General features: G+C 47.8%; 7 protein-coding genes across 7 annotated transcripts; 4 read left to right on the forward strand and 3 right to left on the reverse strand.

The window, feature by feature from the left end:
• Positions 1 to 694: 694 nt before the first annotated feature.
• On the forward strand, positions 695 to 2,268 carry EDB93DRAFT_1292593 (uncharacterized protein; the record flags this gene model as incomplete). The annotated part of the gene is made up of 4 exons (XM_041454577.1): positions 695 to 1,255; positions 1,311 to 1,535; positions 1,585 to 1,675; positions 1,723 to 2,268. The coding sequence occupies 4 exons, from the start codon at positions 695 to 697 to the stop codon at positions 1,893 to 1,895; spliced, it is 1,050 nt and encodes a 349-aa protein (XP_041305970.1). The 3' UTR covers positions 1,896 to 2,268.
• A 677-nt stretch (positions 2,269 to 2,945) lies between these two features.
• On the reverse strand, positions 2,946 to 7,759 carry EDB93DRAFT_598081 (uncharacterized protein). Its single transcript, XM_041456811.1, has 11 exons — positions 6,546 to 7,759; positions 6,382 to 6,492; positions 6,152 to 6,328; positions 5,938 to 6,093; positions 5,782 to 5,889; positions 5,586 to 5,729; positions 5,369 to 5,531; positions 5,114 to 5,310; positions 4,917 to 5,061; positions 3,241 to 4,868; positions 2,946 to 3,178 (listed from the first exon to the last, which is right to left on the reverse strand). Exons 1-11 carry the CDS (start codon positions 7,461 to 7,463, stop codon positions 3,107 to 3,109), a joined length of 3,819 nt encoding a protein of 1,272 aa, XP_041305971.1. The 5' UTR covers positions 7,464 to 7,759; the 3' UTR covers positions 2,946 to 3,106.
• Positions 7,760 to 9,158: 1,399 nt separating this feature from the next.
• On the forward strand, positions 9,159 to 10,514 carry EDB93DRAFT_1252155 (uncharacterized protein; the record flags this gene model as incomplete). Its single annotated transcript, XM_041453254.1, has 11 exons — positions 9,159 to 9,302; positions 9,361 to 9,463; positions 9,514 to 9,608; positions 9,659 to 9,729; positions 9,780 to 9,787; positions 9,849 to 9,986; positions 10,036 to 10,051; positions 10,106 to 10,148; positions 10,202 to 10,210; positions 10,270 to 10,307; positions 10,358 to 10,514. The coding sequence occupies 11 exons, from the start codon at positions 9,159 to 9,161 to the stop codon at positions 10,512 to 10,514; spliced, it is 822 nt and encodes a 273-aa protein (XP_041305972.1).
• A 1,815-nt stretch (positions 10,515 to 12,329) lies between these two features.
• On the forward strand, positions 12,330 to 14,008 carry EDB93DRAFT_598171 (uncharacterized protein). The gene is made up of 13 exons (XM_041456812.1): positions 12,330 to 12,367; positions 12,424 to 12,678; positions 12,789 to 12,850; positions 12,897 to 12,994; positions 13,043 to 13,122; positions 13,174 to 13,181; positions 13,244 to 13,260; positions 13,312 to 13,381; positions 13,434 to 13,449; positions 13,507 to 13,549; positions 13,603 to 13,611; positions 13,659 to 13,696; positions 13,746 to 14,008. Exons 2-13 carry the CDS (start codon positions 12,551 to 12,553, stop codon positions 13,897 to 13,899), a joined length of 723 nt encoding a protein of 240 aa, XP_041305973.1. The 5' UTR covers positions 12,330 to 12,367; positions 12,424 to 12,550; the 3' UTR covers positions 13,900 to 14,008.
• A 108-nt stretch (positions 14,009 to 14,116) lies between these two features.
• Positions 14,117 to 16,002, reverse strand: EDB93DRAFT_1105379 (uncharacterized protein; the record flags this gene model as incomplete). The annotated part of the gene is made up of 3 exons (XM_041447496.1): positions 14,117 to 15,655; positions 15,715 to 15,866; positions 15,945 to 16,002. The coding sequence occupies 3 exons, from the start codon at positions 16,000 to 16,002 to the stop codon at positions 14,117 to 14,119; spliced, it is 1,749 nt and encodes a 582-aa protein (XP_041305974.1).
• A 203-nt stretch (positions 16,003 to 16,205) lies between these two features.
• On the reverse strand, positions 16,206 to 18,107 carry EDB93DRAFT_1338346 (uncharacterized protein). Its single transcript, XM_041455387.1, has 2 exons — positions 17,861 to 18,107; positions 16,206 to 17,806 (listed from the first exon to the last, which is right to left on the reverse strand). Exons 1-2 carry the CDS (start codon positions 18,080 to 18,082, stop codon positions 16,382 to 16,384), a joined length of 1,647 nt encoding a protein of 548 aa, XP_041305975.1. The 5' UTR covers positions 18,083 to 18,107; the 3' UTR covers positions 16,206 to 16,381.
• Positions 18,108 to 18,230: 123 nt separating this feature from the next.
• On the forward strand, positions 18,231 to 21,859 carry EDB93DRAFT_1088470 (armadillo-type protein; the record flags this gene model as incomplete). Its single annotated transcript, XM_041446133.1, has 4 exons — positions 18,231 to 20,829; positions 20,881 to 20,958; positions 21,013 to 21,674; positions 21,728 to 21,859. The coding sequence occupies 4 exons, from the start codon at positions 18,231 to 18,233 to the stop codon at positions 21,857 to 21,859; spliced, it is 3,471 nt and encodes a 1,156-aa protein (XP_041305976.1).
• Between the last annotated feature and the right edge of the window lie 378 nt (positions 21,860 to 22,237).

Consider the following 22,237-nt stretch of genomic DNA (forward strand, 5'->3'; position numbering starts at 1 on the left):
GGGTGTTTTGGAATGCCATATACCATGATATCAATGGACCACCAAGGGCGGGCGCCGTCAGAGACCGTGACCAAGTGAGGTTCACATTAGTTCGTTTACCAATGTGCTCACCCTCATGGCAATGTGCCAGGTGCTGCGTGATTGATTTCAGATCAACTCATAATTATTTTCGATTGTCTGGTACTATCTTGGATCCAGAGTTAGTCCATGCTAACGACTCGGAGGATGAAACGACCAATGTTCTGGTTGTAGAGCTTAACGACTCTAGCACACAGAAGTATACAAGATATATTGTCTACCGATCGGGCCAAGAACATCTACATATTATAAGGATTAAAAAGTGTGTGTGTGATACAATTTCAAAGCCGAATATACTACAACATCTTTCAGCGAGGAGACCGATGACTGAAGCTCATCTCCGGTTAGACATGGCAGTTTTTAATCATCATCATCTCATTCTGATGTTCGTGCCATTGCATTGTAAGCGTTGGGTGCTGCTGACACAAACTGATTTTGCATACACGTGACTGGACGCGTCACGATCGAGCTTGTTTATTTCGTGGCAGTGCTGATTTAACCACAAGGCAGAGTATAAGAACAGCGTGCCCGCAAGCAATACCTCCCATTTCCAGTCCTCGATTTACGTGCATTACTTTCTTTACGACTTATTCTCAACTTCAACTCGCCTTACAATATGATTTCCGCTATCTTCGACAGTGTCGCCCATGTCACCGTCGCTGGGTGCCTCGGAGCCTTCTTTCTCAAACATACTGTGGTGGATCGCACGACCAAGGCCATCAAAGAAGCGGAGAACGTAACCGCTGGCCTCGTCATATCCGAGCTATGTATTTCTGTCGCGGCCCTAGTTCTAGCTTCCCACAGGACCGCCGGGATACTCCTCAGTAAAGAAGCTCAATCCCCTCCGAAGCACAATTTGGCCGAGCTCAACGCGCCTCTCATCTGCAACGATTTCTCTACTGCATCAGACTCAATTTCATCGAATCCTATCGCAACTGAATCTTGCAGCACTCCGCCATGCCTATTAATTCCACCGAACTCAATTGCAAATGACTCCGACTGCTGCACTTCGCCGTCTACATATCCAACACTATGCACGCCAACTTTACTGCTGCCATCGCCTGTTCAGAACGAAAAGCGCCTTTCAATCGATTCCGACACCACTCTTGTCGACCACGATAATGATTTCGTGAGGGATCTCTCTGACCAGGACCTTCAGCAAAGCACTTGTCCCCAGGTATGAAGTTGTACAGTCGCCTCAGCTTTGTCGCTTAATGTTTGAATCTTTATAGGACGACAACGACTGTTCCAGTGGACCCCCTCAGCGGACGAAGCTCCAGCCAATCATCCTACAGGACGGACCCCTGACGACCACCGACATTTCGCTCCTTGTGGACGCTTCGACTCAAACGACTACGACGCCCTCTCTCGGCAACATTATGCCTCAGATTGTCTCGCCTCAGCTGAAAACCCCGGATACAAAACAGCATCGTAATTTCCGCCCTCCCAGACACAAGGTATGGACATTCTTTATGAAACAAAGTGCCGCACTCATTGTTTTGTTAGCATGCGCCTAGATCCATACGCGTGGTCGCTGTCCGTGGCAGCATCGAACGCACTTACGCCAAGCAACAGGTAGAACACACTGCTATAATCCGTGAGTGATTTTTGGTAACGTCCGCTTTGTTTGTTGACCTAAAGTAGATCACCTTGAACAATTGTACAACGATATCCTCGCCGACCAAACCGCTCTTGTCGATGGCTGGGCAGCTGCCATGTCCCAGCTTGGACATACCTCTGCGCTGTCGCCTGTCTCACCGCCTCTGCACCAGAAGACGCCCAACCCAGGAAACTCGATCGTCATCATTCAAGACTGACACCTTTACTATGCACAACGCTACTCCTCAGGTCCCCTACGACCAAATACCGAAGACCTGCAACCGCCTCCCTCGCTGTCCCCTACGACCTGGAGCTTCAATGCCCGCGAGGTTGAAGGCTACCGCTGGCCGCGCACGAATTATCTCTTCGCGCCGCCTGGATATCTCCGCAGTCTTCGATGTCGGATGTCCCCTACGACCGAATCCCGACACAACCGCAACAACATGACGGCCTCCTTCCTGTCTCTCACGATCTGGAGTTGAAGGCCACACCCGCGGCTCCCATCCATCTATCCCAAGTTTCTTCTCTTATCTTCGCCATCATGTAAATGGCTCGATGTATCTCTTTTGTCTTTGTATTTCTCTTGCCGGTATCTACTTGGCAGATCATGGACCGACTGTGACTTATGGACGCATCTTCCTTTCATCGATATGTACTCGACAGACATTGGACTGCTCATTTCTTCTGTAACATGTAGGCATGATTTCTCTTTTTTCTTTTATGGTATAAAGCATCTACGATTTATCTCTTGGCAATGTTTCCATATTTTCGTATATGTACGACAAATGTATGATGACCAGTATTGTATATCGGCAGATTGTAGTTTTTGAATCCAAATTTCTTTGCATAATGCGCCCTCCGGAACTCGACGACACGCCTGAGGTTGATCGTGAACGCAAGTGAAAAGTGATCAGTTTTGCATGTGAATCAATAGCACAAATAAAATATGTCAAAAAGATCAATTCAATATTGCAAGGTAGACGCGTGAACATAGCTTCCTAGCGGAAATAACCATGAGTGTGCATCGTCAGGATTATAGGCAGGAATGCGAAATTCAGACTTACCTCAACGCATGAACGCAAAGCAGGATGATATCGTGCGTGATCGACATTTACGGGTGCCTAGCTCTCATGCATTACCAACCAGCATACTAACAATATTTAGTAGTGCGATTCACATTACAATCTACTCCATCATTGGAAGAGAATTGATCGTCGGAGTCAGGCTTTTCAATTTCTGTACTCGACGCGGGTATGAATAAACTGCAGTCGGGTCCAGCTGCCTAGCCATTGATTAATATTGATTCGCCGCCTTGCCATGCCATATAGTTCGCAACAAACAATGTCATGACTGGTCGCTCCACAACAAATTCGACAAGTTAGAGTGTAAATCTATAATTTAACGTTTAACACTTGTACCATGCTCGATCTCAGCGGGTGCATTTGGAAAACTGGTTCATTCGGGCTATTAATCTCTCGGGAGGTGGCTCGATGATAAATACCTTTCCCGGAATTGAGATCAATGTGAGATTGTTGAAAGGATCCATGTATGCAGCTACAGTACCTCCAGTATCCTGATGTCCATCAAGTAGTTAATAAGGGTCATGTCTTTAACCTGCGCAATGATATCACGGCTGGATGCTATCCTCTTGAACTCTCCGTCGCGCTGCCGCGCCAGCAAAAATGCATTAAAAGGCTGTCCAAGGCGAACCATTAATCGCAAGGCTCGCGAGTGAGAATCCCAATCAATCGACCCGGTTTGTGCAGGGATTGAATCGTGCGACGAAGATTGGGATATGGACCAGTTATCCACGCTCTGTGTATCGTCTGCAGTGTCATACAGTCCGAGGAGATCGCGACTCCATGGACGAACGAGCAAGATTGTCTGCCAGACGGGCGGAGGCCTTGCTAGCGAGAACGGGGTGAACTTGTCTTCTGTAGTGATCTGCAGGTTGCAAAGTCCGTCTGACTTGAGTTCATATGAAAATGTGTCCTGAATTTGACCTGGCCTCCGCCTGGCTTCTGTGACCGTGAATACAATGCAAGGCAGATGCAACCGGCGGTGCGCAAAACGGGGAGCGCTCAGGTCGTCAAGGGTCTGATATAATTTCGAAGCTGACTGTAGAGCTACAACACCTCGCAGAGAAGAGACCGCTGACTGAATCTCATCTTCGGATAAAGATGGCAGCTTACATGGTGGAGCTTTGTATGAAGTAATGTCAGCTGGTAGACAGCTATTGAACTCTGATGGCTTTCCGATCCAATCCAGGGCAGTAATATCGCCCGACTGAGCTACGATTTCCTGTAGGAGCCGCCCGAGTGCGTTCTGCTTTTTTTCGGTATAATCAACATGTAGGCGGACGCCAAAGACGCCAAATAACGAGTATGCGATGTCTTCTTGCAATGTGGTGGTACGTGTCGACACCCACTGAAGTTTCTCTCGGGCGTCTCTCATCCCAGGGCGGAAGGCCACGACGGCCTGTCGATCTATGCCTGTCGCCTCCTCCAATTCCTGCATAATCGCCACGGAATCCTTGTGGTTGGGAGTGCGATCGCCAAGATAAAGAGTCCAGTCCTTTTGATAGAAGAGAATGACATTGGGAGCGAGAAATTCTTGAACTGTCCATCCCCGTGTATTCCAAGCGCTCTTTGCTAGTGCACCGGTCTCTGACAAACGCGGAACATCCGAGAGGTATACGACCGTGAGTGCGGAGTGGTGATACCAGGCGAACATGGACTTGACCGATGCTTGGAGCTCAACGTCGATGTTCTTGTCAATACAGCATGTATCGCTCCATGCCCAGCGATACCCCAAATCACGAGCAGTCTTGCAAAAGGACTGCAACTTCTTGATGCCGCCAACCGGATCTAACTCATAGACCACCTTGCCCTGTATATCCTGCAGCAGCGGCTCCTTCCCTTCCCACCTGTGCGATAGCATAACATATTGGAAGCATGAAATCACCACTTCTTCAATGCGCTTCGCTTGGATATCTCGATGCGTGATTGTTGATGATAAGAGTTCCATATACTCTATGCTTGATTTGAAGATGCCTATCTGCGCCTTTCGATCGCATAAGAGACCGGTGGTGGTGTCGAGTACACGCAGCGGCGCATTGTCAAGTTGAGCATCGATGATCTTTTGAATAATAAGCTCTGCTTCGGATGGACTGAGATACTGCTGTCGCAACTCTGCAGAAACAGCTCAAGTATATTACTGTATGACATATTGGGGCTTACTTCGTGTCTCAGCGTCAGGAGTATCATCCAATTTTGAGAGCATCATTTTAAAGGCCGTAATAGCTTCATCATAGCTTTGGGCGCCATGAAATGCTGCGTGTTTCAACTTGTACCCAATATGAGATGAAGGATCGAGTCGGATGACCTGTGTATCACCACGATGAGTGTAGGTGAAGAAACAATAAATGCTATCGCACCTTCTGCGCATCGAGAAGTGCTTCCATCCACATCATTTTCCCCAACTTTGCCTGACTACGCTTTGCAAAGACAGCATCAGATGGAGGAGATAGGTCAATCGCTGCAGAATAGAGGTCAATGGCCCTTTCAAAATCGTTTGCAGCAAGGGCAGCATCTCCCCTGGTAAGAACTAGCGCACTGCATTTTCTTGTGAAAGCTGAGTAAAATGGTGGTAAGGATTACAGCCTGCTCGACATTACGAACTCCAGACTTGCCGTTAGACCATTCAAGGCAGCTGGCCTTCGCTTTTTCGTCGATATCGTCCATCAAGAATCGGTATGATTCAATGGCATCTAGAAGTTTATCTGCCCGAAGGAGTGCATCACACCGTTTCTGGTGTGCAGTGAGCCACAACGATTTGAGATTCCAGCCGAAGAGCTGGACAAGGGACTTGGTTATTGAGAAAATTATATACACATCATCCTAACGTACCACCACCAAATCCTCGTAAATGTCATGAACACCAGATTTCGATGACAAAGCGTTGGAGTTGAGAGCGGCAGTGAAGTGCTCAGCAGCTTCGTTGTGACGTGTACCGTCCAAGGCTTTGAGTCCGAGCTGAATGCGTAGATATGCCTAATATGCAAGTTGCAAAGATTAGTGTTGATACAGGGTGCATGGTCGTTACCTCCACGATATGATATGCGCGAGTATCAGCATTGGGACATCCGGTAGTAAGTTCTTTGAGGAGCAGGCTTGCCTCGTCGTGTTGATCTGCATTGAAGAGCGCGATGACCTGAAGTATGGGATGAAGCGGAGCGTATGTAAGGCACATGTAACATACTTTGATCAAAAGCAGGAAATAAATGGTTTGCGAATCTTGTTTTGTGTACATTGATGCAACATCAAATGCTACCCTCGCGCTCCGAACATGGCCTGTTCCGCAGAGGGCAATGCCCTTGGAGATATAGCCTGTTAATGAGGGTTGAATGCTAATAGACTTTGTCACAGTCGAGTTAGCCATCCATAAGGGGCCATGATGCGTCGGTGAATCTCACCTTGATTGCATCCTGAAGGGCGCGGTTCCAGTCATGTTTCTGCGCCATAACGAACGAGCGATGGGCGTAGGAAGTATGGTTGTCTGGATAGGTTTTGATATCTTGCGTGAATAGTTCTTCGGCAGTAGAAAAGTCTCCATAAATGCATGCTTCACGGGCTGACGTGATAGCTAGGATCTGCACAAAACATGCTCGAGTTGTGGTATATATGAGTAAGGATAGAAACATGCCTTTGAACGATGGGCGTAGGAAGTATGGCTGTTCGCATCAGTGTTGATATTTTTAGTGGTAGACAAGTTTCCATCTATGCATGCATCGCGAGCTGTGGTGCTGGCTAGGATCTGCACAAAATATGCTCAAATTGCGGTATATGAGTTCAAGGACGGAAACGTACCTTTGAACGAATACCCTCAGGTACTGCCCACTTCGAGATCATATTATCAGCACCTCCACTGAGGATGTAGTTGCCGTCCATGGAGAAAGTGACGCATAGAGTCCAGGATGTGTGCTTGAAGGTGGCAACGGTTTGTCCTTCTGAGAGCTGCCAGACATGGACATGGTTATCCTGAGACGCGGAGGCGACGAGTGTGCCAGCAGAATTAACGGCGATGGCATTGATACAGTCAGAGTGACCTGTCCATGGATCACTGACCTGCTTCCAGGTTGTTGTATCCCATTCGCGTATGGTAGGATCGTCATAATCGCCGCCTGTGAGAAGGCGTGTGCCATCGGGCGTCCATGCGAGTGACGAATTGTATTTTGTGTGACCCTTGAACTTTGCGACGCGTGTCCTCGTGCCTAACTCGTAAATTTCGATATTGTCAAATGTTGCGATGGCAAGAAGTTCTCCAGAGGGCGAATACCGTATGCAGTAGACACAACTACCAGACTTTATTGAATATTGCTCCCAGGTTTTGATGTCCCACAGCTTCGTCGTTTTGTCATATGCACTAGTAGCCAGCACTGTTCCATCAGGAGAAAAGTTCAGCGAGGTGGTATAAGTGGAGTGAGCTTTGATGGGTTGGATGAGCGATTCGCCAGTTTCTCCATGCCAGATGATGATATTTCCTCCCTCATCACCACTTGCTATTAATTGCCCATCTCGTGATATTGTCAATGCCAGCACCCAACTACGATGCCCCTCCATCTTCTTCAACACATCACCAGTCTTCAAGTCCCACAGACGAAGCGTGTTGTCGTCCGAGCCCGTAACCATCCGTCGTTTATCGGGGAAAACTGCAACTGCCCTTATGCCGTCTTTATGGCCTTTAAATTCTTGCCAGAGGTATGGTGATTGAATGAGCTCCGACATCTTACTGGAGGTTGATGGCGTTGGGCGCGGTCGAGGTGGACTCTGGAGGGATTATGAGTCTCTTGCTCTAAGCTGCAGAGCCTGTGCACGTATCGTGCGTCTTATACGTCAACCTGTCTGATTTTAGTAAACGCCCAGGACATAGCTACACAGGCTTGAGGCTGTTCGCCTCCCAACCTCCATTACCGTTACGGCAAGGATGCACCTATGCCAGGCTTAAGCTCCGCCTTATCGGCCCACCATCCATCGCACCACATACTGTCCTCGTCGCTTATGCAGCGCAAACGAGAAGTCCGTGATCTATTAACTGTCCTTTCTGCCTCGTAGTCTACGTTGAGCATCCCACAGGGACCACAACGCGCTCATCTCGATTCCTCGAACTCGAGCACTTCATTTTTCCTGACGGCGACAATGATGACCACAATCATCATACTCAAGCTGCCGCATCTTACAAGAACAAGCATGGCGCTTCAAACATTCGCAAGTATGCTGTCTGGTGTCTCTCGCGGCCCATATAATCAATGGAGAGAAAATGTTTCGAATCCTTTGAGATTCCTTGAGCCGTCAGACCGTGATTTTGACAAATGCAGGTATGTTTTCTACTGGATCATATTCGCTGACATCTTTTGGGGTTGGATGGCCCACCTTCAACTGTCTTGTCCGTCTGCTTGAACAGAACCCCATCTTCCAATCAACTGGCAATAGACTACAGCGTGCAGTTCGATATCAACTGGCGTGCTTTTTCCTTCGGTATGGCTCATGAGTCACGAGACGTAAATCCACTTCAAGCTGCGCACAAACTCGCCATTAGATTCGACAATGTTCTTTTGCTAGCGAGTAGTGCAGGCATTGCGGGAGTTGGGTATACAGGTTGTTCTATATCAATAGTGTTGTATACTTGAATAGCTTATCACTGGACAGCGAAGTTCCTATGTTCAAACTTAAACTTTGAAGTCCATCGTTTCAGTGGATTTGGCAGCCCAGATGGGGTCTCACTGGTCGGCTATGTTGTTTGGCTCCAAGGCACCGCAGAACTTGACACACCTTGACCTTGACATCGTAAGAATTGAGCACGTCTACAGGTCTACCATTGGAATATTGTTGTGCATAGCACTTATGTCATCTCCCCTCAGGATCTACCACCTAGACTGTTCTGGGCGAGCACACCATACTGTATCCCTGACAGGTCCGCTGTAGCGGTCACGAACTCACGATCATCGGTGCTAATCATATCGGGCTTGTCCGCGCTTTTGTTGCAAGACTGAGCTTCCCTGGGCTGCCAGTGGGCTTCCCTGGGTAGTGTTCCGAAGGATAGAGAGCCGATGAATAAGGAATCCGTCGGAGTCATCGATGTCATAACGTATCCAACTCACCAATATGTGACATTGACTATGTGTAACACCTGCCAATCATACATCGATGATCGGAGAACCGATGAGCCTTATGGCGGATATATAACAGCGTCAGATACCCTCTCATCAACACAATCTTTATCTATGGATTCCAGTCAAGGGCAGGCAGATGTAAGTAATGCGATCTTTGATGTATCCTGATGACGATTGAACTCGAACATTCCCAGACTGATCATGATGAGCGTGAGGGTAAACGCTGTTCTGGTGGCAGACGGTACTATGACTGTTTGTCTTGGCCTCAGGACAATAACACAATATTCTAGGTATCCTGATATACGACCATATGGCAACCATCATAGATGAAATCACATTCATCTGGTGTCGTCCAAAAGCACTGTCTGCCGTATTATTTCTCGTCAATCGCTATGTTGCTCTGCTCGGCAATGTCTATATGTTATCTGTGTATCTTCTGCCCATTTCAGATGAGGTTCTGTGGTTTCGTTATGTGCGTACGCATCTGGCAGGCTCACATCGTATTTTTGCAGAGGTTTCAATTTTGGTTCTTCAATGTGTTGTTTTCTCAACAAAAATATAGCTGTCTAGTATCCAGAGATCTACTCTTTTTCTTCCAACAAATCTTCGTTTGCCGTGAGTAGAATTGTACGGCGAGAAGTATATACATGTACTGACGTTTCTAGTTATATTGACTCTTCGCACTTACGCTCTCTACTTCCGTAGCAAACGCCTCCTTGCTTGGATGGTAATCATCGTTTTTGCTCTTGGGGGAGTGACTGTACGTGTTCGCATAGGCGTTTGTACTGGGAGTCTACTGATGGTTTATAGGCGGGAACGTTTCGGTTCCGTTCAAGCAACATGCCAGGATTTAATTGCCTCGAGTCATATTCAGAAGAGATGTGCGCCGTTTCCCTCGTCGGTCTGCACGCTTGCTCAAAAGATTTTGCAGAGCCGTCAGTTAGTGAACTCTGAGTCTGATTTGCGTGGAACGTAATGCCATGACTCAATTAATTTGCAGGTCCCGGGCTGGGATGGGTGACGCTACTCGTCTATGAATTACTCATATTTGTCCTCACAGTTTGCAGGATATGGAAAATTAGAGGACTGTCCCTGGCAATATCGAGGAGAAACATACTTGGTATCATATTTCAAGATGGTAACTTTCACTGCATTGGTATTGTAAACATTGATCCGAGCAAACGCAGGCATAGTGTATTTCGCGTGAGCTTGCTAGGGAAATGGTGATTTGAGCGAATCTGATCCCCATTCCTTCAGGGTGATGACATTGATTAACCTATTCAACATCCTGACGTACTACGTGAGTCTACTAATGAAATGCTCGTCATATCGCATGCTCACATTTTGGTTTAGTGCATTTCAGTGAGCACACACCCGCCTCTTATGATTATATTGACTAACTATTTTTGGCGACTGGCAAGAATACCACCAGAGGCTGTATGGCTACATTTACTAGCTGGTGAATATTTGGTGCGGTGAACATGGATTGATTCTGACTATGCATTCTAGCATGTCCGTGACTCTCATCTCTCGGCTGATGCTTAATCTGCATAAACATGTCGATGCAGGCATCTTTACCACTCCCGTACGAGATGACGAATACGACTCCGCTGTCCTTACCACTAGGGTCGACGTACAGTCAGCGATCTCCTCTAGCCATTGCTAGGTTAATATTGAGTTAATATTGAGTTATGTTGCTACATACAAATATTTGTATCAGGATATCAGGGTAGTGTCCAGATGTGTAGAGACGGAATTACTAGCTGCAAGCCTACAACGTGTTCCTTTATAATTTATTCTTAACGCATTGTGCTCCTAGACCCCATTTGCCTGACTGCAACGTACTGGGCTACACGTGAAGCCCTGAGTGCTAAGGTTACTACTGTAGGACCAAAATATTATCAAGTCTGTCGTACGCTTAGCTAAGGAATAGAGTCACCTATGAATGGGATCGTCAGCTGAGTTGAGGGAGGTGGTTGACTTCTTTTGTATAAGGAATAAATCATTGACGGGAACAGGGCACGAGTGTCGATAAAATAGGTCTTGTCGTCCTACAACTAAAAGTGAAAATCGGACAACGCTCTTGCACTGTCGACCTGAAAAAAGGGAGGGTGTTAAGAGCTTAATAAGAGTTACTCGAAATTATAAGGTCATTTCGTTGCCAACAACATAGATACCATATTATGAAAAGGTACATCCGAACCGCCAAACTGTGAATGTCACCAGTCATAGTTGACACCCGTGATGTCGAGTCCGTCTCAAGTAGATATAATACCTTGCTGTACATTTCCCTCTTTGCTTGTATCTGATCGTACTAACGGTGGTTCAGTGAATGTTAAATATCCAGATACTGTGACACATGTACCACCATTATTTGTCTGTCAAGTCTCGCCCAATGGTGTCGTGTCGTGTCGTGTCGTGTCGGTCCCACCTACCAATATTGTGCCACATGACCCACATCAAGCTTCACCACGCCAGTGTCAAGGCCATGTAACTGGGCAGCCTTAAATGTCAGTCAGCTAAGCTAGACAAAATCACAGATGGAGGACAAAGACCAATCTTTTGGTATACTGCCAGTGGTAGGCAACAGCCGTGTCACGAGCCCGACAGGCAGAAATGAGTCAAGGGAGGCCCCGGGAGGCCAGCAACAGGAACAGTCGCAGAATGAAAAAGTTGTTCCAGGATATAAAAGCTGGTTGCCTTCCTATAGTGTTCTCCCATCCTCGGAGATGTCATTCGAGGGTAAGCCGGCGTGCTTGCAGACATGTCGTGATAGTGAGTCATGCTTCTGGCATCGCTTTGGTGCTATGGTTGATGGCGCAATACCTAGTTTGGAGCTGGAATAAAGCACGAATAAAAACGCCAGCATGTAACCTGCCAGGGTATTGGACTGTGCAATACTCAGCGGAATTCATGACGGGGTTACCTAATGCGAATCAACCACGACCGTTGTGGTCATCAGCAACGTCAAACATTGAGGAGGAAGATGCACTGGGGGGTTCGTAAGTCATAAGACATCGTGGACGATTTCTCGTAGGGATTACACGTGATCTAAAATTGATTCCACAGTCAAGCGCGTCCGCGGCCTTACGATTACGTAACTGTATATGGAAGGTTCGTCCCGTTCATGCCGTTCGTTCAACTATCCCACCATCTGACCCTAATTTATCTGGAATTCCTGTCTTAACCGTAGACTTGACTGGCATGTCAACGCTCTCATTTGGCGAGTTCCGATTTTTCCGAAGCTATTAGCTTCTTGTAAGGAATAGCTTGTATCATGGATCATGGATCATGCCAGCCATGCGCTACAACGACGTGCCAGGGAAAATCATGCACAGCAACATGATTATATACCCTAGGCTCTTCGACTACTTCATGACGTGTGACCAACCCTCCTTAACCGCGTGTGTAACTGAATTTGCTTTGCATGCTTGCATACGTAGCACGTATCGTCGCAGCGTTCTCGTGGACACAGGTTATACTTTACCATGCAATGGATAATAGTGAGGTACAGCAGATGTGAGTAATGCATAGTTTCACTACGTAACTTGATAGTGACTAGACAACATCTCCAGTTTGATGCACTCGTACGCCATTCTCGTGGCAAGCAGTACTAGAATTTTTATTTATTTCTGGGGCCCTTATGATGATGACACGATATTCTAGGTATCCTGGTGTATGACCATATAGCAACCCTCACAGATGAAATCACTTTCATCTGGTATCGCCCGAAAGCACTATCTGCAATGTTATTTTTGCTCAATCGCTATGCCGCTCTGCTCGGAAATACGTATGCCTTATGGATCACTTTCCTGCCTGTTCCAGAAGAGGTTCGATGATTTCGTTGCGTGTATGCCAGATTAACAGGCTCATGACTTATTTCCGCAGAGGTATTAACCTTGGTTCTCGAATCTTTGTTGTTTTGCTCAACGGAACCTAGCTGTCCGAAGTATTTCCTGTCCAGAGAACTCCTCGTTTTTTGTCAACAATTCATTGTTTGCTGTGAGTTGATTTCCATGGCGAGCACTACATATATTGAAATTTTCAGTCATCTTGAGTCTTCGGACTTATGCTCTCTACGGCCGTAGCAAGCGCCTGCTGGTTTGGATGGTAGTGGTCATCATTGCTCTCGCAGGAGTAGCTTCTGTGCGTATTCACATAATGTGTCGCTTCAGGAATACTGATGATTTCAAGGTGGGAATATTTGGACATTTCCCCAGCACTGTGGTCGTCATGCCAGGAGTCATCTGCTACGAATTAGATGTGACAGCGACGTATGCCATCTTCTTCTCCATTCTGCGCACCTGCTCAAAAAATCGCTGCAGACCAGCCAGTCAGTGATTGCTGAGTCAGATTTTGTATAAAACATGATTTCATGATTGTATCCGATCACAGGTCCCGGGCTGGCATGGGTAGCTCTATTTGCTTACGAGTTACTCATCTTTATCCTCACAGTGTCCAAGGTTTACAAGATGCGGTCACAGTATTTAATAATATCCAGGAAAAATATCATCGGCATCATATTCCAAGATGGTGAAATTTCCCGTTGTATCTGTACCGGAAATACTGATCCAAGCGAACACAGGCGCTATATATTTCGGGTGAGGTTACTAGGAAATTGTGATTCCATGCAGTGGATCTGATCCGTGTTCCATCAGAGCGATGACACTATCTAATATACCGAACATCCTAATGTTCTACGTGAGTCGACGAATGTCATATTAGTGGAGTTGCACGCTTATACGTTTGTTCAGCGCGGTTCAGTGAGCATATAGCCGTATTTCGTAGCTATTCGCTGACAGCTGGCAAGGATATCGACAAATTCAGCCTTGCCATATTTACTAGCTGGTGAGTGGATGGGCGATAAAAACGAATTTATTTTTACATCGCTCGCCAGCATGTCCGTGACTCTCATATCACGACTGATGCTCAACTTGCACAAAACTATCGACTCTGGCATTCTCACCACTCTTGTCCAGGATGATAACCATGATTCCTATATACTTACTACCAGGGTATCTATCCACGCACAGTCCTTGATTACCTATTGAGATATTGTGTCGAGCCTGCGTGTCTGTACTTCACATATGATACCTGAGGCCTAAACACTTATATTGTGATTGCAAATGCGTGCCGTAGTAAGTATCAAGCCGTTTAACGGAAACCATCAGATGCTCCAGGCCAATGGAGAGCTTTGGCCTTAGCGCCTACTCAACCCATAGTGCCATATCCTCTGATATAAGTCGATGCATTCTGGAATGCCATGAGTCAAACCTGAGATATAGCACACGCCTCACTTTCACCGTCATCGTCACTCAACCACCATTTCCTTTCTTGCACCCGAACCTTGTTCATTCCGTGCACCTGCTCAGAGACATGCATCCAGCGCTCAGCATACATCCCTGCATTAAGACGCCGACTCATCACTATAGAATCCCATGCGACGATGGTGGTGAGGTTTGGAAAGATGTCGGAGAGAAACGCTGCGACTGCTACGGTGGCGCGTGCCTCGATCAGGGAGTCAGCGAGACCTAGGGTTCGCATGGCTGTGTTTTCTATCCCTTCACGGTCTGATGGCACCTCTATGAATGCATCTGTGTTCAAAGCAATACAAAGCTTTTGAAGTTCGGGACAACAGTCAAGCATCGCGATGAGGCCTATCTGAGTGATGCCAGACTTGGTGCGCCATCCAGCTGTGTCGTTGAGGGAAAAGGAATAGAGGTGGGGCCACGCAGAGACCAGCGACCGGAGGCCGTCATCATCCAGGTGTATACTGTGATTGATATCGATGTCTATCCTGCCCAGGCTTTCAAAGCAGGTAAGGGGCATGAAGTCACGCAGAGTGAGAGTATGGCATGTAAGTCCGGAAGTCGAAACGCTACCCGAAGGCAAAACATGAAATCCATTTTGAGCAAGCGGAGGCTGGTAGCCCACACTGATTGGATAGCTAATCATATTGGTGGGAGGTGCCATATAAGGTCCTACATTGGCTGTGGGTTGTGGAAAGGTGAATGGATGCAATGGATGTGGTGGCAAGACCCGAGGACTTGGCGGGGTCCTCAATCGCAGGCTCAAATCTTGCAAACGAGTACTCGAGAAACGCCTGAGAGTAGTAAAAAGCGAAGTGATACTGGTAGGTGGCGGATTTGTGTCCACTAGCACGTGCATAGAAGCGGGGGATCCTCCGAGCCTGTTAAAGAATGGATCTAGGAAAGACATATTCGTTGCATGGATCTCGAAATCGCGGACACACGAAAATGCCCCTGAAGGCAAAGAGGAGTCCAGTCCGAGTCCTAGTTTGATATTGAATGAAAGCTTGCGAAGAGCTGATTGTCTGGCGAGATGCGTAAGTGCATTACCCTCGATTACTCCACATTTGATCTCTTCAAGATTATTCCACGCGCAAAGGGCTTCTGATAGAGAGGGAAATGCATCGGTGGGCAGGGTCACTTCTGTGACGTTGGGACAAATATAGGGCAGCGAAGCAAATATGCTGAGCTCTGGTATATGCCATTTACGACTATTGTTTGTAATGGTTATCGCCAGAGAAGTAACTGTGGGCCCTGAAAGCGTGCGAATGAACGGGAAAGTCTCAGCTCTTTCGTCATTCCAAAGGATTGACTTCAAATTTGGAAATAGAGGCGAGTTGGTTGGGGGGTGGCAGAGGGAGAGAACGATCGAGACGTCTACTGGCCGAGCAGGATCATGGACGCATAGGTGCTCGACACGACGTGCAAGGCCGCGAAGTATCTCCCATTCTGCCATTTTGAGTGGCCTCCTAATCGTTGACACGGGTTGTGGCCTCGCCTACATAATTTCTCGAAGTTCGGATCACCTGTCATATCAATCTAGGACAAAGAGCTTACGGTTTCCGGGATCAAAATGAGGTCGGAAGCCAAGGGTCGTAGTAATGGTGTGAGACCGTCTAGTCGCGACCATAGAGCTCTGGTGGCCACATGATGGAAGACCTTTGAGGTTCTAGCAAGAGAAGCAAGAGTTCTTCCTGCGGCAATACTGCCTGTGAGGTCATTCTGCACATGTTCACATATAATACAGAGAAGCTCTTGGATAAGGAAAAGTCTGTGCATTCGCGCACACTGTGGTGGCGAATGCGACACGTATTGAAAGAGGCCACCAGCACCGTCTGAATCCATTTTCTGTCTCAGACGTGCACCAGCTTGAGTGTTGGATATTGAGACGATACGAGCAACAGATATACCTCGAAAGTCCGTCAGGAACCAGTAGTGGGGTAGCAAACTTGGAGGAAAAAGGGTTTCCGTGATTTCTCGCGTAAGGAATTTAAGGTAGGGTCATCGATTTATTTATATACCAATATAGCTCTTATATCATAGACATCGCACGGACTCTCACATTCATTTAGCCTCAAGACTGGAGACAAAATAAATCACCGAAGGGTTTTAGTTGGACTACAAACCATATTTCTTATTTTTCTAGTCTCGTACATCATGATACCGAGCAGAGCCTTGGCACAGCACCTCGAATAATAGCCAACCATCTTCTAGAACACCCAGTTTATTCGCTCCAGCGCCACCTCCTTTCCCGCTGTCGAATTCTAATCATTCCCTTGATTTGCTGAGAAACGCCTTCCCAACGAATGACGTACACCGTAGGGTCCGTGCTTGTTGCGTCCCGTCGGGCACGCATTTGATCCGACTTCCAAGCTGTGACCTCATTGAGCCTAGGGAAAATATCGGACAGGAATGCAGCGACTACGGTAGTTGCACGAGGTTGGATGACCGAGTCTGCAAAAGAAAGTGCCCGAATATTCATATTCTGGACTCCTCTCCCTGGGCGATCCAAAGGCACCTCTGTGAATGTGTCGGTATTGATTGCAATACAAAGAGTCTGGAGTTTGGGGCAACATTGAAGCATCTCGAGCAAGCCGATTTGGGTGATGTCGGATTTAACGACCCAACCGTGCATTTTGTTGATACTGAAGGTCCGGAGCTGAGGCCACGCAGCTGCCAAGGATACCAGATCTTCGTCTGTGAGATGATTACTGCAATTCACGTCGATTATCAAAGTATCAATGCTTTCAAACTGAGCGAGAGGCATGAAATCACTGCCGTAGATGCCGGCGTGGGATGGTCCTCCGTTCAAATGATTACCGGTAGGTGGCAGCAGCGGGGGTTGAGTCACAGAGGGCATTCGTATAGCAGGCAGACTCTGCAATGAGACATTCTGCGGCTTGATGCCTACATAATGCTCTGTGAGAAAGGTAAAAAATGCTTTCATGTCGCAGGGAGTTGGACCAGCGTCCACTTGGCCGCGAATAGATGTGGGATGTATTTCTAGTTTCTGCATGAACTTGATCAAGGAAGATAGCTCAAGTGTATGAACTATTAGTTCACGGAGGCGCAAAAAAGTGTGCGGAGATGAAGGACGCTCTGTCAGACTTTGAGAAATGGATTGTGACAGTATAAATGCAAGTTTGCGTAAGTTAGTTTGTTTGGCAAGATGACGAAAGACGACTAGATCAATTTCACCACATGTGACTTCCTCGAGATGGCTGTATGCGAGAAGTATGTTTGGTAGTATTTGTGAACAGGGGGGACTGGAGGGAAGGGTGATGACTTTGATATCAGGGCAAATGAGGGGCACATTGACCAATATAGGAGATGCAGTCGCATCCCACCGAGAAGTGCCAGTATTTGAGCAATCAAACGTAAGGGATGTCAGAAGGGGTCCACATAGAATTTGTAAGAGCACCATGGTTTGGGGTTTGCTGTCATTCCATACGAGCGAGCGTAGATTCGGGAATAGTGGGGATACGGTATTAATGGGTGGACGGGACAGTGTAAAGATGACGGATTGTTCTACAGGACGCAGGGAGTTTAAGACACGCAGACGCTGGACACGACTAGCGTAGCCTTGGATGATGTCCCATTCTGCTTTTCGAGGTGCCCGTTCAATGCCAACCACTGCTGTACCTAGAGGCTGATAAGTACTTGACGAATTAGATACTGCTGTACTAAGCAAGAAACGCCGTACCAGGCGCCAATACAATCGAGTGACTGCAGGTGTGCATTGGATTAGAGGCGCAACGCCGTCGAGATTTGACCAGAGAGCATTCAATGCCACGGCATGAAAGGCCTTGCAGGTTCTGGCAAGACGCGCCAGAGCTTCTTTGGAAGTATTTGGGATATCATCTTCATCATGCAGATGTTCACATATTATCACAAGTAGTTCATGCACGAGGAACAATCTGTGCATTGCCGACAAGTTACTAGGAGTCAATGCTCAGTCAGAACTGGTTCACATGTATTTATTTGGTCTTGCTTGCGGCTCGGATTATTCATACTCAGCTCGTTGTCGGTCACGATGTTCACGACTTTGTTCCGCACCACCATCACCCTCCACTATGTCGGCTCCCAACTCTCCAAGACTCGTCGACTCGTTTACCGTACCAAAGGACATATTACAAGAGTTCGCAGATCTTGCGGAAGAAGAAAATGTTGACCCCTTCGCAGAAACAGCCTCAAAACGTCAGATTGCTGCACGGCAGTCCGACTACCACAACCGTCGCTTCAATCGTGTTGCTCAGGAGAGTGCAGATGCCTTTAAATCAGTTGAAGATGGTGTGGAAGTGGAAGGAGGATACAAAGAGGCGATGAGACTGGCTAGGTTGGAGCAGGAGGAGGCAAGAGTCAGGCGGGCAATTGAAGAGAAAGAGAGGCAGGAGAGAGAAGAGGGAAAAATGAAAATGGACCTCGATAAGACCCCTCCTCGTGCTGAACTCGAGGATGTCGCAATGGAACTTGCCGCTGCAAAGGAGCTCGCAAACTCTCGCGAAGCTACTTCTGGGACCAAACGTAAACGAAGATGGGACGTCCCTGAGCCTACGGACGAGAATGTTGACCCTAATAAGACTGATAAGAGGGAATGGTCGAAAGAATCCCTGGAAGCATCCGCGCCAAAAAAGCGTCGTTCTCGCTGGGACGCTACTCCGGCAGAGGCTGTCGGTGAGACACCTAAGAAATCTCGTTGGGATCAAGCTGCTGTCATTCCAGAAGCTCCAATGACGCAGATCATAATGAATGCGCCGGGTATCATGCAGGAGGATAAGCATAATCGTTATCTCAGTGATGAGGAGTTGGATGCTATTTTGCCGGCCACCGGGTATGCTATTGTTACTCCTCCCCCTGGATATGCACCGATGGTAGCTCCCCGCAAGCTTATGGGTGCACCGGTCACAGAAGTAGGTGGCTTTCACATCCAGGAGGGCTCAGACGCTGCAGCAGTGGCTGCTGCCGCAGGCCTTGCACCTGAACTTCCCACCGAAATACCCGGTGTCGGTAGTCTTGCATTTTTCAAGGCCGAGGATGCTCAGTACTTCGCCAAGATTCTTAAGGAGGAAGACGAAACGGAGCTTTCAGTGGATGAGATGAAGGAGCGCAAAATCATGCGTTTACTTTTGAAGATAAAGAACGGTACTCCTCCTGTACGAAAAACTGCCCTCCGCCAAATTACTGACAAGGCTCGCGAGTTTGGTGCCGGTCCTCTCTTTGACAAGATCCTTCCCTTACTCATGGAGCGTACTCTCGAGGATCAGGAGCGCCACCTACTTGTGAAGGTCATCGATCGTGTCCTCTACAAGCTCGATGACCTTGTTCGTCCGTATGTCCACAAAATTCTCGTTGTTATTGAGCCGCTCCTCATTGATGAGGATTACTATGCTCGTGTGGAGGGTCGGGAGATTATATCCAACCTTTCCAAAGCTGCCGGTCTCGCACACATGATATCCACTATGCGTCCTGACATTGATCATGCCGACGAGTACGTCCGCAACACCACCGCTCGTGCATTCTCTGTCGTTGCCTCCGCACTCGGTATTCCCTCGCTCTTGCCTTTCCTCAAGGCCGTATGTCGCAGTAAGAAGTCGTGGCAGGCGCGGCATACTGGTATCCGTATCGTGCAACAGATCGCTATCATGATGGGTTGCGCCGTCTTGCCCCATCTTCGCAATCTCGTGGCTTGCATTGCGCACGGTCTGCAGGATGAGCAGCAGAAAGTGCGGACCATGACTGCACTAGGACTTGCTGCCCTTGCTGAAGCAGCTGCACCATACGGTATTGAGTCCTTCGATGAGGTGCTGAAGCCTCTCTGGCTCGGTATTCGTCTGCATCGTGGCAAGGGCCTTGCTGCCTTCTTGAAGGCCATCGGCTTCATTATTCCCCTCATGGACCCCGAGTACGCATCCTACTACACCAAGGAAGTCACAGTCATCCTTATTCGTGAATTCCAAACCTCCGACGAAGAGATGAAGAAGATCGTCCTCAAGGTGGTCAAGCAGTGCGCAGCTACTGAAGGTGTCACGCCTCAATATATCAAGCAGGACATCCTGCCCGACTTCTTCAGGGCATTCTGGGTTCGCCGCATGGCGCTTGATAGGCGAAACTATCGTCAGGTTGTGGAGACGACTGTCGAGCTTGCGCAGAAGGCTGGGGTATCCGAGATAGTCGGCAGAGTTGTGAATGAGTTGAAGGATGAAGCAGAGCCTTACCGGAAGATGGTCATGGAGACGATCACCAAAGTCGTTGCCATGCTCGGTGCTTCAGATATTGACGAGCGGCTCGAGGTCCGCCTCGTCGACGGCATCATCTACTCGTTCCAGGAGCAGACTACCGAAGATCAAGTTATGCTTGATGGCTTTGGCACGGTGGTCAACGCCCTTGGTATCCGTGTCAAGCCTTATCTCACGCAGATTGTCTCTACCGTACTCTGGCGGCTCAATAACAAAAGCGCTAAGGTCCGGCAACAAGCTGCAGATCTCACGACGAGGCTGGCTGTCGTAATCAAGCAGTGCGGGGAAGACCAACTTCTCAGCAAGCTGGGCCTCGTTCTTTTCGAGCAGCTCGGTGAAGAATATCCCGACACTCTCGGTAGTATCATTGCTGCAGAGGGAGCAATTGCTAATGTTGTTGGTATGACGCAGATGAATCCGCCGGTCAAGGATCTTTGTGAGTTACTTTTACTATATCATAATGTTGATTGCTAATACTTGTTATTAGTGCCTCGAATGACGCCTATCCTTCGTAATCGTCATGAGAAGGTGCAGGAGGCATCTATCAACTTGATTGGTCGTATTGGTGAGTGTCAATGTGATGTGTTCATCTCATTCGCTGACTCAATTCTTTAATCAGCCGATCGTGGGGCAGAATTCGTGCCAGCACGAGAGTGGATGCGCATTTGCTTCGAGCTACTGGATCTATTGAAGGCGCACAAGAAAGGTATTCGGCGTGCTGCTGTCAACTCCTTCGGGTATATTGCGAAGTCCTTGGGTCCTCAGGATGTTCTCTCGGTTCTTCTCACCAACTTACGTGTGCAAGAACGTCAAAGTCGTGTTTGTAGCACTGTCGCCATCGCCATCGTCGCTGAGACTTGTGGTCCCTTCACGTGTATCCCTGCCATCTTGAATGAATACCGGACAGCGGAACTCAACGTGCGCACCGGTTGTCTCAAAGCCCTCACATTTGTCTTCGAGTATATTGGTCCCCAATCGGCGTACTACTGTGACTCCGTGGTAACCATGCTTGAAGATGCACTCACAGATCGCGACCTTGTTCATCGCCAAACTGCTAGCGTCATCGTGAAGCACATCGCACTTGGTGTCGCGGGCATGGGCTGCGAAGACTCTATGATGCACTTGATGAATCTTGTCTGGCCTAACTGTTTTGAAACGTCACCGCACGTCATTGGTGCTGTTATGGATGCAATCGAGGCAATGCGGGTATGTCTCGGTCCCGGTATCCTTTTGAGCTACGTTCTTCAAGGTTTATTCCACCCTGCACGTAAAGTCCGCGAGGTGCGTTTTTCCAGGTGCATATTCTACACCCGTACTGATTACTTTGCTACTAGGTCTACTGGCGGGTCTATAACGCATTGTACTTGGGCGCTTCAGATGCTATGGTTCCCTTCTATCCTGACCTGGGTGAGCTCAGTGAAGGACAAAATGTATATGACAGGCATCCACTGCAGATGTTCCTTTGAACAACGTCGAATGGTGATATGTATGATTAGGCACCGAGTTACTTATGTTTTTATTACCATGCCTCGTGTAGATCTAAATGCAATAATGGAATAATAGGTCCTTCGGGCCTCTGACGTTTCATGACATTCGTGGGCCATAATTCCTCTTTAATTCAGGTTCACGGACATAATCAACATGAACGCGCCTGTATACAGCAATGCAGTATGTACATACTCAGTTACGAGGTTGAGCAGAGAATGACATTCTGAGTCCTCGCACCTCATAACTAGTATTATTGGCACATAGTCCGTCAGATCTCGTCGCATACCAAATGACCTTGCTTTGCAAGCAAGGTGGCTTGTTTTCAGTTGAGACTCATCCTCGTGACATCTATTGCG

Source organism: Suillus bovinus, assembly GCF_016758785.1.
Source record: "Suillus bovinus strain UH-Sbo-P2 chromosome Unknown EDB93scaffold_43, whole genome shotgun sequence".
NCBI classification, from domain to species: domain Eukaryota; kingdom Fungi; phylum Basidiomycota; class Agaricomycetes; order Boletales; family Suillaceae; genus Suillus; species Suillus bovinus.

Bases quoted from the DNA above. Each gene is read 5' to 3' on its own strand.
- EDB93DRAFT_1338346 (XM_041455387.1), bottom strand. From the start codon at position 18,082: ATGCACAGATTGTTCCTCGTGCATGAACTACTTGTGATAATATGTGAA. The intron at 17,807-17,860 runs GTACGGCGTTTC...AGTACTTATCAG, and splicing joins CTCGATTGTATTGGCGCCTG to CCTCTAGGTACAGCAGTGGT.
- EDB93DRAFT_598171 (XM_041456812.1), top strand. From the start codon at position 12,551: ATGAAATCACTTTCATCTGGTATCGCCCGAAAGCACTATCTGCAATGT. The intron at 12,679-12,788 runs GTTCGATGATTT...AACGGAACCTAG, and splicing joins TCCTGCCTGTTCCAGAAGAG to CTGTCCGAAGTATTTCCTGT. The intron at 13,697-13,745 runs GTGAGTGGATGG...ATCGCTCGCCAG, and splicing joins CTTGCCATATTTACTAGCTG to CATGTCCGTGACTCTCATAT.
- EDB93DRAFT_598081 (XM_041456811.1), bottom strand. From the start codon at position 7,463: ATGTCGGAGCTCATTCAATCACCATACCTCTGGCAAGAATTTAAAGGC. The intron at 6,094-6,151 runs GTGAGATTCACC...ACTGTGACAAAG, and splicing joins CCCTTCAGGATGCAATCAAG to TCTATTAGCATTCAACCCTC. The intron at 5,890-5,937 runs GTATGTTACATG...CCCATACTTCAG, and splicing joins ATTTCCTGCTTTTGATCAAA to GTCATCGCGCTCTTCAATGC.